At 38.7% G+C, this 17,359-nt stretch overlaps 2 protein-coding genes across 2 annotated transcripts in view; one reads left to right on the plus strand and one right to left on the minus strand.

Annotated features, from left to right (window-relative positions):
• The window catches only part of LOC124551245 (DNA repair protein XRCC1-like), a 65,054-nt gene extending 59,180 nt beyond the window's left edge, over window positions 1-5,874 (minus strand). The window contains exons 1-3 of the mRNA XM_047126239.1: window positions 5,598-5,874; window positions 5,295-5,492; window positions 5,071-5,202 (exon numbers count right to left, since the gene is read on the minus strand). Coding sequence (XP_046982195.1) covers window positions 5,071-5,202; window positions 5,295-5,492; window positions 5,598-5,648 — 381 coding nt within the window. The 5' untranslated portion in view covers window positions 5,649-5,874. The remainder of the gene's footprint in view (window positions 1-5,070; window positions 5,203-5,294; window positions 5,493-5,597) is intronic.
• Window positions 5,875-6,323: 449 nt separating this feature from the next.
• LOC124550647 (thyroid adenoma-associated protein homolog) overlaps window positions 6,324-17,359 on the plus strand; it is a 239,662-nt gene continuing 228,626 nt past the window's right edge. The window contains exons 1-2 of the mRNA XM_047125370.1: window positions 6,324-6,509; window positions 16,130-16,227. Coding sequence (XP_046981326.1) covers window positions 6,395-6,509; window positions 16,130-16,227 — 213 coding nt within the window. The 5' untranslated portion in view covers window positions 6,324-6,394. The remainder of the gene's footprint in view (window positions 6,510-16,129; window positions 16,228-17,359) is intronic.

Raw genomic sequence — 17,359 nt, forward strand, 5'->3', positions numbered from 1 at the left:
GCTTTACCTGATATTACATAAGTGTATTTTACCATTGTCTAATAAAACTAAGATTAAAAAGTGATTTTGCTCATACATGTTTACTCTGGTAAAATAAAGACAGCTATTCTTTATGCATGTACAAACTACACTGGGCACCTGTTCGTATTATGAAAAACAGCACACCTGCTCGAGGGTTAAATGAGTAAATGGAACAAAGCCATCTGTCTACAATTTATGACCACAGTGGCACCAAAACAATTACCCCCCCCCCCCCCCTCCAACATTGTTTCACTGAAGAAGACCATACTGTGGTTTCTCCTTTAAATAGTTCCATGAATGCAGAATGGCATACTGAAATAAGTGACTGTGGGATAGAAAAGCCACTGAAATACCCATCAGAGGTACAGCCACTGGACATGGCACGATATCAACATGATTCTACTTGGAGTGTACAAAAGAACTTTTAATACTTCCAGCAGCAGTGTAGCATAGACTATGTCACACAAAATATAAGTTAATAATTAATTTGTAGGACTGATTGTACCTTCATTCAAGAAATTACGTATTTGTTCTTGTATAGTGTTCTTTTACTTATTTACATTTGTTTATTTGATGGAATACAATGTGTTGAATAGATTTCTTTATGTATCCATTTATATTATCCTGCAAAAATTGACCATTTTCATTGATATAATAGCTCTTGTGGCTATCCTTCCTCCTTATGTAACCCACTTGTCATACTTTGCTGTCATCTAACTTGTTCAAAGAGTCATCTGTTTTCGACCTTACATGCTAGTTTGCTTGTTTATTTATTTGTACTGCCCACATCAACCAAAATCTTGCTGTTACATCTTCTCTAGTACTGATTTCTACACACTTACACAGGTTCATTGTTATTTACAAATTTGCTTTTAAATTTATGTTTACAGTTCACTACACTGCATGGCCTTCTCCCAATCATCTTTCGCCAATTTATTTGCTTTGGCAGCACTTTTCTTTCCTACCCATCATTTACCTTGGTTCTATATGATTCATTCCAGTTTTTGTGTGTTTCCGTTTTTCACCAAACCACACTTTTCCACAAACTTTCCAAATCGCAATTTATTGTTGTAATTCTTTCCTAATATAATTTTTTTGTATCATATGGTCTGCTTTTCTGGTCTCTTGTTAATCTTCGTTTGTTCTCACGATTTTTGTACTAACTTTTCTACAGTCTTTCCTGACCAAAGGTTCTGGGTGACTTTTCCAAACTCTCCCCATTCCCTAAAACTTGCCAGTTCTTTACATTCTTTCCTCTTCAACCCTTCTGACAGAAGAAGGAGCCACTGGCTCTGAAAGCTTGCACATTTCTTTAATCTTTATACGTGTTTTCTTCTGCTCCCACTTGGTGAGTAGATTTTTTTAATCCATTCAAGTATATTATATTTTCAAAAATTGTTTATTTTCATTAGTATATAGTATGTACCTTATTGCTATACAATAAGTAACTATGTTATCAACTCTATGCAAATTCTTAAACATGGATAAATATGTAAATAAAAATAAGGACCACACAGAACCTCTTTCGCACAAGTTTACACGAAAAGTTCACAGAGAACTGTATGGATATGTACAGTTTATCATGGGAGGTACTCTTCTGATACACAGGCTCTGTAAAGAAACAATGACTGCATCAGAGGTGTAAAACAAAGCATGCAGCAATAAATGGACAGAGTCTAGTGTACAACATGAGCCTATGGGTATATTCTATGAAGTGTGATAATACTTGTGATGTGTTTGTTTGTATGGTGGTGACACAGATCATAATGTTTACTAGACTTATGTATCCTTAATGGAGAAGGTAACTGTATTGAAGATCACGATATTGCTGTTCCAGCACTCCCACCCCCCTTTCCATTTTATATGGAAGATATGATAACAAACAGAACTGCAGCACAGTTCAAAGTCTCAATAAGGCCGTAAGATGACAATACAGTTGTCAGATACCAAAACCAATGACTACGTCATGACAATTTTTATCTACATTGTGCATTCCACAGATATATTATTATAATAATCCTTATTTTCCCCACTGTGGCCTAATATACGTCAAGATTTTAATAAATTTGAATGCACAAATGCACTGACACCCAGAATCCAAATCCCTATCCCCAAGGAGATCTTGTTAGTTTGTGGGATTTTAGTTTGTTAATGTTTTTGTGTTCTTAGAAACCTCAACCATTTGCCATTTCTTGAGTTTTCTATCTCTGTCAAGTTACTGATGTCATCATTCTACCAGGTTTACAGCATCTCACCAACATGTTTTGACCCAGGACATCATCAACATGGTGGTCACCAGTGTTCTACATTTGGATCTATACTCTGCATGGCAGAGGGTATGTCCCACTGTACCAGTTATTAGGTTTTCTTCCTGTTCCATTCATGTATGAAGTGCGAGAGGAATGATGTTTTAAGTGCCTCTGTGTGTGTGCAGTAATTATTCCAATCTTATCCTCAGGATCCCAGTGTGAGTAATACATAGGGGATTGTAGTATATCCCAAGAGCAATGATTAAAGTCAGTTCTTGAAACTCTGTTAATAAACTTTCTAGGAATAGTTTACACCTGTCTTCAAGATTCTGCCATTTCAGTTGTTGCAGTATCTCTGCGACACAAACCTGTGACCATTCCTGTCTTCCTTCTCTGTATACGTTCAGTAGCTCCTATTAGTCCTATCTGGTATGGGTCCCACACATTTGAGCAATATTCTAGGATGGGGTGATTTGTAGGCAATCTCTTTTGTAGACTAACTTCCCCAGTATTCTATCAATGAACTGCATTCTAACACGTGCTTTTTCCATGACAAACTATGTGATCATTCCATTTCACATCCCCACAAAGTGCTACACCCAGGTATTTGTATGAGTTGGCCGATTCCAACAGAGACTCATTGATGCTGCAGTCGTGGGATACTACTTTTGTTTTGTTTTGTTTTGTTTTGTGAAGTACACAATTTTACATTTCTGGATATTTAGAGCAAGTTGACAATCTCTGCACCAGGTTGACATCTTATCAAGATGTGACTGAATACTGAGCGAGGTGGCACAGTGGTTATCACAATGGACTCGCATTCGAGAGGAAAATGGTTCAAACCCACATCCGGCCATCCCGATTTAGGTTTTCCATAATTTCCCTAAACTGCTGCAGGCAAATGCTGAGATGGTTCCTTTGAAATGGCAGGGCTGACTTCCTTCCCCATCTTTCCCTTATTGGGTGGGACTGGATGGGACTGATGACCTCGCTAGTTGGTCCCTTCCCCCAAATCAACCAACCAACCAATCTGATGAATATTTATGCAGCTTTTCACAAATATAGATAACTGCATCATCTGTGAAAAAAAAAATTAGTATTGTCAGCAAGGTCATTAATATACAACATGAACAGCAAGGATCCCAACACACTTTCCTGGGGCACACCTGAAATAACCTGAACATCAGTCAGTTAATCTCCATCTAAAATAACATGCTGTGTCCTCCATACCAAAAGCCCTCAATCCAGTCACAAATTTCACTCTATACCCTATAAGGGTCGACAGAAGCGTCTGATCCAACGCGTCGGCTTTGACCCGTGACGTAAGGGTGTTGTCGTGTGTGACGTCATGACGGCGCGGAGTTTGGTTTGAGTGTGGCTGTCTCCAGTTCCGTTTTATCTTATTTTATTTACTTTTCTGATCTGTTCGATCTATCTCGTGAGATTTTTTTTAAAATTTAAAAACACTTATTACTTATCTGTTTCCTCGAATTTCTGTTTTAGGTTATTATATTTATCTTTCTGATCTGTTCGTTCTATCCCGTGAGATTTTTTTTAAAAAAAGACAAAAAACACTAATCAGCTACTGAAGCATCTTTATCTTCTATGGGTTGCAGGGGTTACGACCCCTGGGGAGGTGGGTGGGTATTCATGCATGGCTGTCTTCACTTGCACGTTGTAGCTACGCAAGGCGTCTAAATTTGTTTATATTTAGTTTGCCCCCCACCCAAAACACCCCATTTCCAGCGCTTGTCCCGTTAGTGTCATTAGGCTTCTTGTGGAAAGTGTGTGTGTTTGTTTTTGTTTCCGCCATATTTGTGACGTCATGGGTCAAAGCAGCCGGGTGGGATCGGACGCTTCCGTATTTCCCCCTATAAGATAGTACTTCTGACAGTAAGTGTATATGTGGTACTGAGTGAAATGCTTTTCAGAAACCAAGAAACACTGCATCTACCTGCTTGCACATTTGTTTTGAGCATATTCAAGGTGGCACCCACATGATAAATCACAACACCTGCATACAAACATAAGTAACATGCAAGATATTTCAGTCGACAAATAAAGTGAAACTAACAGCACATTGTGTGATGCACGGAACAACAATCTTCGCAGAAGATTATGGAAAGAAAACACACAGAAACTATGGTCATATGTTAAGGCTGTCAGTGGCCCGAAACACTCATGGTTGACACAGGAACCAAAATCAGGGATAGCAAAGCAAAAGCAGGAATGTGACCTATATATTCAAATATTCATTTACAAAGAAATATCCACGAGTTCTGCCACAGTTTACTTCTCACTCCATGGCAAAAATAGTGATACATATGTCAGTGACATTAAGAAATAGATAAATTTGCTACAATTATGCAGAGCCCATGGATCTGAAGGAGCACCTGATAGACTCTATACGGAATTTGCAGCTTAGTTAACCTCTCCCTTAACTATAATATCTCTTAAAGTTCTCAAGCCCACTTCCAATCATCCGTGGACCACTTTTAAGTAGTCAGTTTTATTCACATGCGGATCATTTTTACAAAGATGCAGGGTATGTATGGCATTACAGTTTAAGAACAAAAAATTACGATTAATATATATACAGGCATTTTCATAATCACAGGCCTAGTTAGTCGAGGTTTTTGTAGTAGGAATTCAGGGAAACTTCATAATTTAAAAGTCTAGTGCTACACTGTTCACTACTGGGCACACTACACATAAACTATTCCATAATGTAAAAAACATCAAATGTGACACACTGTGTGTGTGTGTGTGTGTGTGTTTTGCATTTGGATTCCAACCGTACCTTTACACGATCCCATCTTTCATCTACTGCTGGTTTGCTAAGTTGGTCGCGGCTGAACATTCGGACCCTGTTGGGATGCTCCCCATTTCGTGCTTCCATTGGTGTCATAAACGAAGACGCTACTAGGAGAACCTAAATAAAAAAACTTAACACCTCAGCAGAAACATACTTTATGACTGTATGGAACATTGTCTGATATCAATAATACAAGCTTTAGAGTTTACTTTGAAATCTTCCGCGTCTCCCGAAGACCGAGCAACAAGGACTTCTACGAATGCAGAGTGCTCATTTCCAATATCTACAGAGCTGATCAATGATGATTTCTCTAGCTGCAACACGACTGAAATCTGGTCTTCTCCTGGGTTCTTACATTTCCATTTCTTGTAGGTTTCAGTCCTTAACAGATTTTTGGCAGGGTGATTCTGTAGTAAAAATGAATAAAGTTTTACCTCAAGAATCATATGACAACATACAAAATCTACCACTACTTTTACACACATAACAAGGATTGTATTTTCAGAACTTACGGGATCTTCGCTGCTACAGCTTACAACACGATCAAACTTAATCATGGGCATATTGGAATTCCACGCGTTGCGACAGAAACAGAAATAAATTTCATGTGACGACAATTGCCTGTATATGAAATGTAATAATTAAACTAAAATATCACTAATATGACCTTCACATCCGGGCGTACAATCTATACCACTGTTTTACAAACACACGCCACAAACATTGCCCAACACATACACAAACCACGCCACCACAACAAATTGTACACTGTTTGAGGGATATATGATGTTATATCTTGGCGCGAAAAATGTTCCACTGAGCGCCTAAGATATGAATAGTTCCTCACTCCTACTGTTGGAAATTGTATCAACTTATATTCAAATGTTTGAAAGGACTCACCAAATATATACAATGTAAAAACAAATTTGTGAAAAGTGCTACAATTCTCTATGTGTTGTACTTTAGAAAGGAATAAGATTTGTCTCCTGCTGACCTGCTGCTCAGTACTGTGAGACCTGTGTTTTATCTTTACGCAGAAGATGCATTGTAGTTTGTTAGTGAAAGACTGTGGAAGTGTTTACGACTTACGTACAAAGTGGTCAGCTAAGTGTTGTTTACAGCGAAGTACTACAACACAAGGAGCACGTATTTATTGTTTGTAGCAGATCGTGGTGTCTCTAATATGTAGAATAACCAACTAGTGTAAAACCTTACATTTCCGAACATATAGTGTTCGAAATCATTGTTGGAAATTGTCGAAATCGAGCGTATTTTTAATTTACACCTATAAAAGGGGCAAGGATTTGGCATGGCCACTATGACACTTCGAGTAACTGGGAAACGGCGCAATACACCAGGACAACGAGTCGAAGGGAAGCAGTTCGAGTCGGTGGACGTCAAAGCTGACTTCATTTTAGAAGCAGGTGCGTAGTGTTAAGGCTGCATTTGACGTGAATCAGTTGGGAAGACCAAGTTTACTTGTCGGTCTTCGGGTTTAGCATACTGAGAATGTAATGCCTGAAAGTAATTTCATGTAGTCTGCTGGAACCATGCTCATTATCTCTCCCTCCCTCCCTCCCTCTCCCCCACCCCCTCTCTTTCTTTCTTTAGTAAAATTATTTATTAAATTATTTTTGGTTTTATCTAAACAGAAATTGCACTACTTGGTTTTGCACCTCTTTCTTATAAATCTCTTGTATTTCACATGATGTTCTAAAAACTCTTCTGCTAAACAGGAGGAGTGAGAATGATGAAATAATTTTTAACTTATGTGGAAGACATTTGCATTGTACTATTCGTCGCTAAAGTTGTAAAAGCTGATGTCCTTACTGACTGGACATGAAACTTGAATTCGTTTTGCATTGCATCACGTTCGTGAATATTAAACCTTTGTTATGCAAGTCAAATTTTTTTCTATAGGTAGAGGTAGGACTGAAGGCTTTAGAGTGCGGAGCGCCCAAGAATCTGTCTGTTGAGAATATTGCTCCGCTCTTGTAACTCTCTTGGGAACTAGGAGGAGTGTTATGCTGGAATATAATTCCTTATCAAAGAATGCTGTTAATTTGGACAGTTTGGATGGATTAACTGAAGTCTTCTAATCCACTTTGGCAATTGACAATTACATGCTCACCTTTAAATGTAACCAAGGCTTTGGGCCATGCTACAGATCAGTTTGTTGGCACAACTTACGTTTCAAAACATCAGCTAGGTGTAGGAAAATATCATCAGCATTCTGTTCTATTTCTGACTCTGAATATATGGTATTACGTGTCACAACTTCATTACGTTGTGAGATGAAGCCGACATCTGGTATTTGCAGGTTCAGTTGACCCATTCAAATAGTACGAAAATTTGTTTAATTGGTAAGCAATTACATACTGTAATGTGTTTTATTAATTGTTTCATTTGTTTTTTCTTAAATTTGTATGGCATTTTGAAGCTAAATGTATCAAAAATTGTATTTTCGGGGGGGTAATTCTGCTGGAATTTTGGGCAAAACCAAAAGTTGTGATTCGACCTAGGTGCTTTGACCTGTGACATCATCAGTATGGAAGGCACCACTATTTCAAGCATATTCGATATGACAAACATAATGCACTCAATACAAAGACAAACAAACACAAATAACATGTAAAATAAGTAACCCCAGCAACAGAATGAAACTAACAGGAGAACCTCAATAAGTGGAGGGTATTGGATGGGGGCAATCCAGATACACCACAGTAAGCTTTGACTTGTGACATCATCAAGATGAAAGACACTTCCATTTCAAGCATATGATTATCATACGATATGGCGAATGTCATTCATTACAGTGACAAACAAACATAAATAACATGTGAAATAAGTAATCCAAGCAACAGAATGAAACTAACAGGAGAACTGCAGAATTTCACTTGACCTATATAGCTCAGCCGAAGATGGGAATAACAGTAATCCCCCCCCCCCCTCCCTTCCAGGAAACATCTCACACCACAGACAAGTGTAACTCCTATGTTTGCGAACTTGTTTGTGTAGCAATCGCCGACATAGTGTAGCTGAGGCGGAATAAGGGGAACCAGCCCACAGTCACCGAGGCAGATGGAAAACTGGTTAAACACCATCCACAGACTGGTCAGTTCACCAGACCTCCACACAGTTCCACCGGGCGGATTCGTACTGGGGACCAGGCGCTCCTTCCCAGTCCGAGAAAGCCATGCGTTTAGACTGCACAGCTAACTGGGCAGACATGATAATCATTACTTCTTATGTAGGTGGACACCAACAAAATACTTTCACAGTCTGAGAAGAAAGTTGGTGATTGAAACTTCATGAGTAGATCATGCCACAATGAAAAGCGCCTTTGCTTAATGATTGCTACCCCAATTTACGTATCATATTGGTGGCGCTCTCACTCTCTGTTTTGCAATAGTATAAAATGAGATGCCCTTCTTGGAACTTTTTCTATATTCTCCATTGATCCTATATGATGTGGATCCCACACTGAAAAGTAGAGGACATGCAAGTGTAGTGCAGGCAGTCTCTTTAGTAAACCCGTTGCATTTTCTCAGCGTTTTGCCAATAACTCAGTCTTCAGTTTTCTTTCCCCATAAATGATATAAGTGATCATTCTAACTTAAGTTGTTTGTGATTGTAACTCCTAAGTACATAATTGAATTTACAGCCTTTAGATTTATGTGGTCTATCATGTAACCAAAATTTAGCATACTCCTTTTGGTACTCATCTGGATGACTACACATTTTTCATTATTTAGAATCAATTGCCACTTTTTGCATCATACAGGTATCTTTTCTAGATCGTTTTGCAATTTGTTTTGATCATCTGATGACTTTATAAGACAATAAATGGCAGAATCATCTGCTAACAATCTAAGATTGTTACTCGGATTGTCTCCTAAATCGTTTATGTAGATCTGGAACAACAGAGGGCCTGTACCACTTCATTGGGGAATGTCATATATTACTTCTGTTTTAGTTGATGCGTTTTGTCAATTATTATGAACTTTGACCTATCTGACAGCAAATCATGGTTCCGGTCACACAACTGAGGCAATACTCCATATGCATGTTATTTAATTTGATATCACATGTGAGAAACAGTGTCAGAAGCCTTCTGGAAATCTAGAAATATGGAATCACTTTGGCATCCCTTGTTTCTCATTACTTTTCGAGAATAAAGATCTAATTACATTTCACAAGAAAAATATTTTGTGGATGCATGTTGACCGTTTGTCAATAAATTGTTTCCTTTTAGATAACTCATAATGTCCCACAACTGTATTGCATACCAGTGTTAGTGATATGAGTCTATAATTCATCAGATTACTCCTATTTTCTTTCTTTGGTATTGTTGTGATTCATGCAACTTTCCAGTCCTTAGATATGGATCTTTCAATGAGCAATCAATTGTGTATAATTGCTAAATATGGAGCTATTTTATCGTCATACTCTGAGAGGAACCTGACTGGTATTCAGACAGGACCAGAGGCCTTACCTCTGTTAAGTGATTTAAGCTGCCCTGCTCCACCGAGGATATCTACTACTTAGCTACTCGTGTTGGCAAATGTTCTTGGGTCGAATTCTGGAATATTTGCTTCATCTTCTTTGGTGAAGGAATTTCAGGAAACTGTATTTAGTAACTCCGCTTTAGTGGTATTGTCATCAGTAACATCACTGTTGTTACTGTGCAGTGAAGGAATTGACTGATCATAATCCGTGTCACTTCAGGCAGGGGGTTACCTTCATGGTCTCGGATGTTATTGAATTTAGCATATGTGAAAATTCAGGAGTAAGTAAGAAACATGTTTTTTTTTTCCTCCAAAAAAATTCCTGGCCTGAGATACAGTCCTCCATAGATGACACTGCAAACACCATTTTGAAGATGCGAATTTCATAAAATAATTTTAAAATGCTGTACCGCTGTAACAGTTCTAGATATTTTGTTAGAGTTTTTTTATTTGAAAGATAATTGCTTTATGATTACAATGGTATCCCCCGTTCGGACATGTCTGCCAAAGTTCTCTTACTGTTACCTTTTAAATCTTTTTATAATTTACAGATTTTTTTTCAAAAGTGCTAATCCAGAAAGATTTTTTCCCTGTTGATTAGTACCATGTGTAGTACTATATTCTCTGTAAAGGAGAGCTTCCACTTTTAATTTGGACAGGTTTTATTTATTTATTTACCCTATTTATTTTTAAAAAAACTTTCAAGGGTAATGTACGTCTTCACTGAAGTTGTTTCATACTAATTTCTTTGTTACAATGTTTATTTCTATTGTCTTTGTTGCATTTATTTCTTATCACTTTCTTTGTTGCAGTTATTTCTTTTCACTTTCATTGTTGCAGATATTTCTTACACTCTGTTATAGTTTCTTGTCAGTTTCTTTGTTGTGGTTGTTCATTGCAGGTTCGTGTATTGTAGTTCTTCAGTGCTAATTTGTTTACTGAAGAGGCTTCTAAGAAATCTGAGGCCATCCAGTGAGTTTAGTGTTTTCATGAGGAATTTGCCAGTTCACAAAGTTGTAGTGTGTTTTGTGAAAAGGACTGTTTGAAATATCTTCTGAATGGAGCCACAGGAGAGTGAAGTGTGCTGACTATTTGCATATCCATAAAAGGTATAAGACAAACAAAGAAACAGACTTTGTTCAGGTTGGGAATAAGTGTTCTCATTTGAAGATTCTGTGTCAAAGTGAAGATGTTTCCAGTGACAACTTTTTTTGATCTAAATGTTTTGACAGAATAATAACAGTGATAGTATCTGAACAAGGTGAAGCCTCCCGTGGTGCAGATGATGCAGACTTTGCATCAATATAGGAAGAATTAAATACTCTGAATCAGTGAACTACAGAGGTATGTGTTAGTCGTGTTAAGAAACCGTGGTCAGTGAAGTTGAGTCATAAGCTCTGTGCGCCAAGAAAGCGTAGAGAAATTACTATAGCTATGGATGAATACTCTACAGCAAAACTGACCACACTCTTCAAAGTAGAAATTCCATCTTCAGAAGAAAATGAACCAAAGCACTCTTGCACCTCTTGCCAGGAATTTTTCACAAATATCAATTCAGCTGTTGACTATTGTACGTCCTACAGTGAAAAGATGCAAGTTTTAACTATTATTCCAGAGACATTTTCGAAGAAACCAATTTTGAACCACATTCCATCAGTATCAACGTACCTGGTAGACAAATCAAGAAATGTGAGGTCTGTAAAAGGCATTTTTGGAAGACCAGATCCCTGTTATGGGCATCCTGTAGAAGCAACTCAAGTTCAAAAGGTGTAGTCATTTTATATGGAAGATAAATGGAACAGTTCTTGTCAGAGTGTCAACAAAAAAGACACTATAACTGTAACAGTTGAAGGTCAAAAAGTTCTGAAAGTGAAGAGGTGCATGACTCGCAGTATTAAAGAAACTTTTGCAGTTTATAAGAGCAACTATACAACTTCACATATTGGAAGATCAAAATTTTAAGCACTATGACCTAAGTGAGTAGTTCCACACCCACCTAGAGATGTCTGTTTATGTGTGTACTGTGTAAATTTTGACTTTGTGTGGTAACTTGGAATAACTTACTGGAGCTTGTGACACATGAGACCTTAGTTGGGCATGTGAAGTCATTAGTAGTCTGTGATGTAAAGTGAGAGACTTGTTTGTTTCGAGAATGTGGTTACTGCCCTGGAAAGGGAGGACTGTCTTTACAGAAGACGTAGCAGATAACTCTTGAGAAATTACATATGAGGCACGGGAGGAAAATTAACTAATTCAGAAAACTGTTGCCTTTTGACAGTTACATTGATGAACTCTGGTAATGGTCAGTGAAAGCAGTAACACACCGGCGTCTGAAGAAATTGCAACAACAACACAGTTCAGAAGTGAAAGGATGTTTACAGGCTGAAGAACTATGTTTCACTGTAATTTTGCTGAGAACTGGTCTGTAATTCTCCCATAAGAAGTACAAGGGTATCATTGGAGTAATGGCCAGGTTTCAATTTTTACAGGAGTGACATATTTTCAAAACAAGACCACAAGAGTTGCAGTTATAAGTGATGACACAGGACATGACTCAGCACATGCTTTGCTAGCAATCCACAAAATTCCTCAACTGCAAACAGGGGCAGAGGAGGTCATCAGCATTTCTGATGGCGCTCCTAATCATTTTAAAAATCGTTACCAGCTGTTTGAATTAAGTCGTTTGTGTCAACTGAATGGGTATACAGAACTACTAGTCACAGGAAGGGACCTTGTGATGGTGTAGGAGGCTTGCTGAAGCACCATGCTACAAAACATAACCTTTCTAGACCAGATACAGCTGCAATACAGAATGCTGAGGATTTTACGAGAGTCATGAAATCTTACACATCCACAGCCCTCATACTTTTGTCCAAAGAGGAAATCGAAGAATTCCGTGAGCATAAAAAAGGAGAATGCTCCAAACAAACTACTCCTGTGAAAGGAATGCAGAAGACACATTTTTGGACTCCAAAGTGATGGGCGACCTCATATTGCAAGCACTTTAAAGAGCAAGAAAGAAGAAATTTTATTCGTTCGGCCAACACCCCAGGAACAGCAGGATAATATTCAGATTCACAACCTGAGAAGGAGGTGTTTGTGGCATGTGTGTATGACTGTGACTGGTGGATTGCAGAGATTATAGACACCAGTTATGAGTTGAATGAAATTGTAGTGAACTTTATGCTACCCCATGGACCAGCTGCTGGATATAGGTTTCCAGCTGAAGGACAGCAACAACGCCACCAGTGCTCGCTTCCTGTTCACAATATTTTGAATATTGTAAGTGCTGCAGTTCCTATTGGTTCAACAGGAAGACATTACTCTATATCAGAGGAGGATATTGAAGCAGTGAAACACATTTTTAGTTCATTGAATGGCTAATTTCAGTTCAAAACAGAGTGCACAGAAGTTGTATAAATTGAAACCTTTAAGCCTTTGAACCCTTCACACAGGCATTTTGGACCCGCTTAAAATGCTTGAAAAATGAGTCTCTTACTCATCTTTCAACACTAAAATTATGTTAAATAAGGCTACATTTTGATTTTTATGAGCCTGTTATGTGATAATAAAATAGGTTTTATGTATGGCAAAACTTAAAATTGTTTATAAAACCCGTTCAGCCTAAAAGTGGAAGCTCTCTTTTTCAGGGAATGTAGAACTATATGGTACTAACCAAAAACATTTTTCTATATAAATTATATTTAAAAAGTTCAGAATGCTGTAGGCTAGTAAAAGAACTTTGACAGAGAAGTCCAAATGGGTGATTTCTTTGCAGTCATAAAGCAATTATCTTAAAAAAAAGGTATGTGCAGCGTCATCTTTGGAGGGCTGTATCTCGGAGAAGAAATTTTTTTGGAGAAAACAAAAAAATATATATGTTCCTTACTTAGTCCTTCATTTTTGTTGTTGTTGTTGTGGTCTTCAGTCCTGAGACTGGTTTGATGCAGCTCTTCATGCTACTCTATCCTGTGCAAGCTTCATCATCTCCCAGTACGTACTGCAGCCTACATCCTTCTGAATATGCATAGTGTATTCATCTCTTGGTCTCTCTCTACAATTTTTATCCTCCACGTTGCCCTCCAATACTAAATTGGTGATCCCTTGATGCCTCAGAACATGTCCTACCAATCGATCCCTTCTTCTAGTCAAGTTTTGCCACAAACTCATCTTCTCCCCAATCTTATTCAATACCTAGTCATTAGTTATGTGATCTACCCATCTAATCTTCAGCAATCTTCTGTAGCACCACATTTCGAAAGCTTCTATTCTCTTCTTGTCCAAACTATTCATCGTCCATGTTTCACTTCCATACATGGCTACACTCCATACAAATACTTTCAGAAACAACTTCCTGACACTTAAATCTATATTCGATGTTAACAAATTTCTCTTCTTCAGAAACGCTTTCCTTGCCATTGCCAGTCTACATTTTATATCCTCTCAACTTCGACCATCCTCAGTTATTTTGCTCCCCAAATAGCAAAACTCCTTTACTACTTTAAGTGTCTCATTTCCTAGTCTAATTCCCTCAGCGTCACCTGACTTAATTCGACTACATTCCATTATCCTCGTTTTGCGTTTGTTGATGTTCATCTTATATCCTCCCTTCAAGATACTGTCCATTTTGTTCAACTGCTCTTCCAATCCTTTGCTGTCTCTGACAGAATTACAATGTCATCGGCGAACCTCAAAGTTTTTATTTCTTCTCCATGGATTTTAATACCTACTCCAAATTTTTCTTTTGTTTCCTTCACTGCTTGCTCAATATACAGATTGGATAATATCGGGGAGAGGCTACAACCCTGTCTCACTCCTTCATTTTAACATATGCTAAAACCAATAACATCTGAGACTATGAAGGTAAGATTTTTTCCTAGCCTGCCTGAAGTGATATGGACTACGCCATTGTGTCTTTCCACTGGTGTACGTAACATATGACAGTAATCTCTTTGGATTTTCTGCCCAATTTTGAGAGCGAGTTTCATATTAAAAGCATCTAGTATTGAAGTTTGCAGTGCATTTCGAACTTCTATCAAACTTCTCGAATTGTGAGGGTTTTACATTCTTTTAAATTTCACATGCATTTTCATTGCTTCTGCAACAGAGTTCTGACCTGTTTTGTGTACAATGGAGGATCTGTACCATCTTTTATTAATTTATTTGCAGTGGTTAGTGTGATTGGTAAGTGATGTAATGATTCAATTTAAACTACACAACTAAGATACTGTACTATCCACTGGAATATCTGTGTTCGATTTTGCTTTCTCATGCTAATTACCCACACACAAAGTTTCCACTTTGTCACCTTATATGACAAAACATGCTGTCTTTCCTCATAAGCAGATCTCTCCTTATAATAGACTCGAACATTGCGATCACTGCTCACTATTGGGCTGTGTGCACGTTATGGCATTGCAGGCCTACAGTAAGTGGAGCAGAGACAAATGGGGAATTATTGTAATAACAATTTTGGATGCAAATGGCGAAATCCACTGATATCGATGGCTTTTATGGTGGAAGCTGTTTACGGCCCAGTGCCTGGGAACAAGCATGTTAGAAATGGTGAAGTTGGTCATGCATGTGCTGATGTCATGAGCATCTATGGGAAGTGATTGGAGGACAGTGAAGCCACAAGTAAATGACAAGATGTGGAGGTCGGAAGCTTGCCTGCTCTGTTAAGCAGGATAGGCAGTATTTTGTGGCAGATCTGATGACAGAGTGCAGTGCTAATTCAGGCACAAGTTCTGCAGAATAAACTGTTGAACACAGATTGTTGAATGTGGGGCTCCATACCAAATGAACCCTCTTTGCACATTCCTTTGTCGATATAATTACAACAGCCAATTACTAGGCTATTGCAGTGTGTACATGATTATCAAGATTAGATCACAGTTGGGTAAAAGACATTTCCTGTTACACCCTGTCAAGGGTTGCATCTGGGTACGCTGTCATCTGGACAAACAGCTGCTCGAAATGTGCACTGCACCATGGATTTGGACCAATGGGACAGCATTGTGCTGTAGGGAATATTTACTTGGATCCTATTGGACTTGTGTTAGTAATAAAAGCCACTGTAACAACTGTGGACCATAAGAACATTGTTGCAGACCATCTGCATCTGTTTGTGCCCGACGGTTTCCCCAACGACGATGGCTTCTTCCAGTGGGATAATGGTCATGAGGCCAGATGCATGTTATTGTGGTTTGAGGAGCTTAACAGTGAAATGCTGTTAATTAGTCTGTCACAAGATTCCCCCATTTTGAACCAAATGGAACACATCTATTGGGTACCAGCCACACACACACACACACACACTTAACAACCAGTCCGTAATTTATGAGAATTTTGTGGCCTGTGGCATGTTGGAGACACTGTTTTTCGAAATAGAGATGCAATTTGAGAGATACTTATGTATGAGCTCATTCAGTTTGCACTATATTGTTTTAAGTACTAAATTTTGTCTGTTTTCACATAGTGTTGTCACCTTCTAAATTGTAAAAAAAGTAATTGTTATTCCTGTTTTGTTTTCACAGAGTCAATTGAAGGTGATGAAGGCAAAATTTTTACTGAAGAAATTAAGAAATTAGAAGAAAGTAGTTGTGTAGAAGACCAAGTTCAAATACTGAAAAAGGTAAGTGCAATGATAAAGGCAAAGGCTAGATATTACCGGTATTTACTTATTTATTCAATCAGGGATCATCTCACAGTGCCATAGCATTTGTCATAATAATACAGAGAAAATAAGCGGAACATACAAGTATGCTTTGATGAGGAATGGTCGACTGTGACCTTCGTGAGGGAAACGTCATGGTGTTTGCTTGAAATGATGTGGGAAAATGTAAATCAGGATTGCTGGGCAGAGCAAATTCCATCCTCCTAAATATGAGGTTGGAGTTTTAACAACTGCACTGCTTCATTTGGTTGGTCCATGTTGTGATTGAAGTCTAGACCAGGCCTAGTGGCGGTTGCAGCAGTGCTTATCTGCTGCTCATAAGTTGGTGCCGTGTCAGTTACACATAGCCAATAGGATGATTCTGTGACATAACTGATGAGAGGTGAACAGAGGCAATGTATTTCTATTTGCTTAACTTCACACTACCTGCAATTTTCCTTGTGGGTGTTAACCTTTCACCACCTTGGCTTCACGAAGCAACCCATGTTAACCTTGGCCTTCATTCGCTTCCTAAGGACACTATGCCAGCCCCACTCTATCGCCTTCAGTTTCGAGACCTTCACATGGAACTTTGCGATAGTACCTTTGTATACACTGATGGCTCTCGGACTGACCGTGGGGTTGGGTGTGCCTTCGCCATTGGCACCCATCTTTCGATATTGGCTTCTGGCACACTGCTCAGTATTTACAGCCGAGCTCTTTGTCCTGTATCAGGCGACGGAGTACATCCCGCCACACAGACTTTTCAAATGGGTCCTCTGCTCAGAGTCACGCAGCGCCCTTCAAAATCTGTGCGCGTACACTGCCCATCCCTTAGTGTAGCAGGTGCAGGAAAACTGTCACTTGCTCACTCTTGGTGGAGTCAGTGTGATGTTTATGTGGTCATGTCGGTTTGCCAGGAAATGAGGCTGCTGATGCTGCTGCCAAGGCTGCAATCCTTGTAACTCAGCCCGCTAGTTTCTATATTTCCTCTGATGATCTCTGTGTTGCCATCTGTCAGGTGGTGGTGTCCCTTTAGCATCTCCAATGGTCCTCCCTTCACAGGAATAAGCTGCGGCTTATTAAGCCTCTCCCAGCCATTTGGATGACC

Source organism: Schistocerca americana, chromosome 9 (genome assembly GCF_021461395.2).
Source record: "Schistocerca americana isolate TAMUIC-IGC-003095 chromosome 9, iqSchAmer2.1, whole genome shotgun sequence".
Classification (NCBI taxonomy): domain Eukaryota; kingdom Metazoa; phylum Arthropoda; class Insecta; order Orthoptera; family Acrididae; genus Schistocerca; species Schistocerca americana.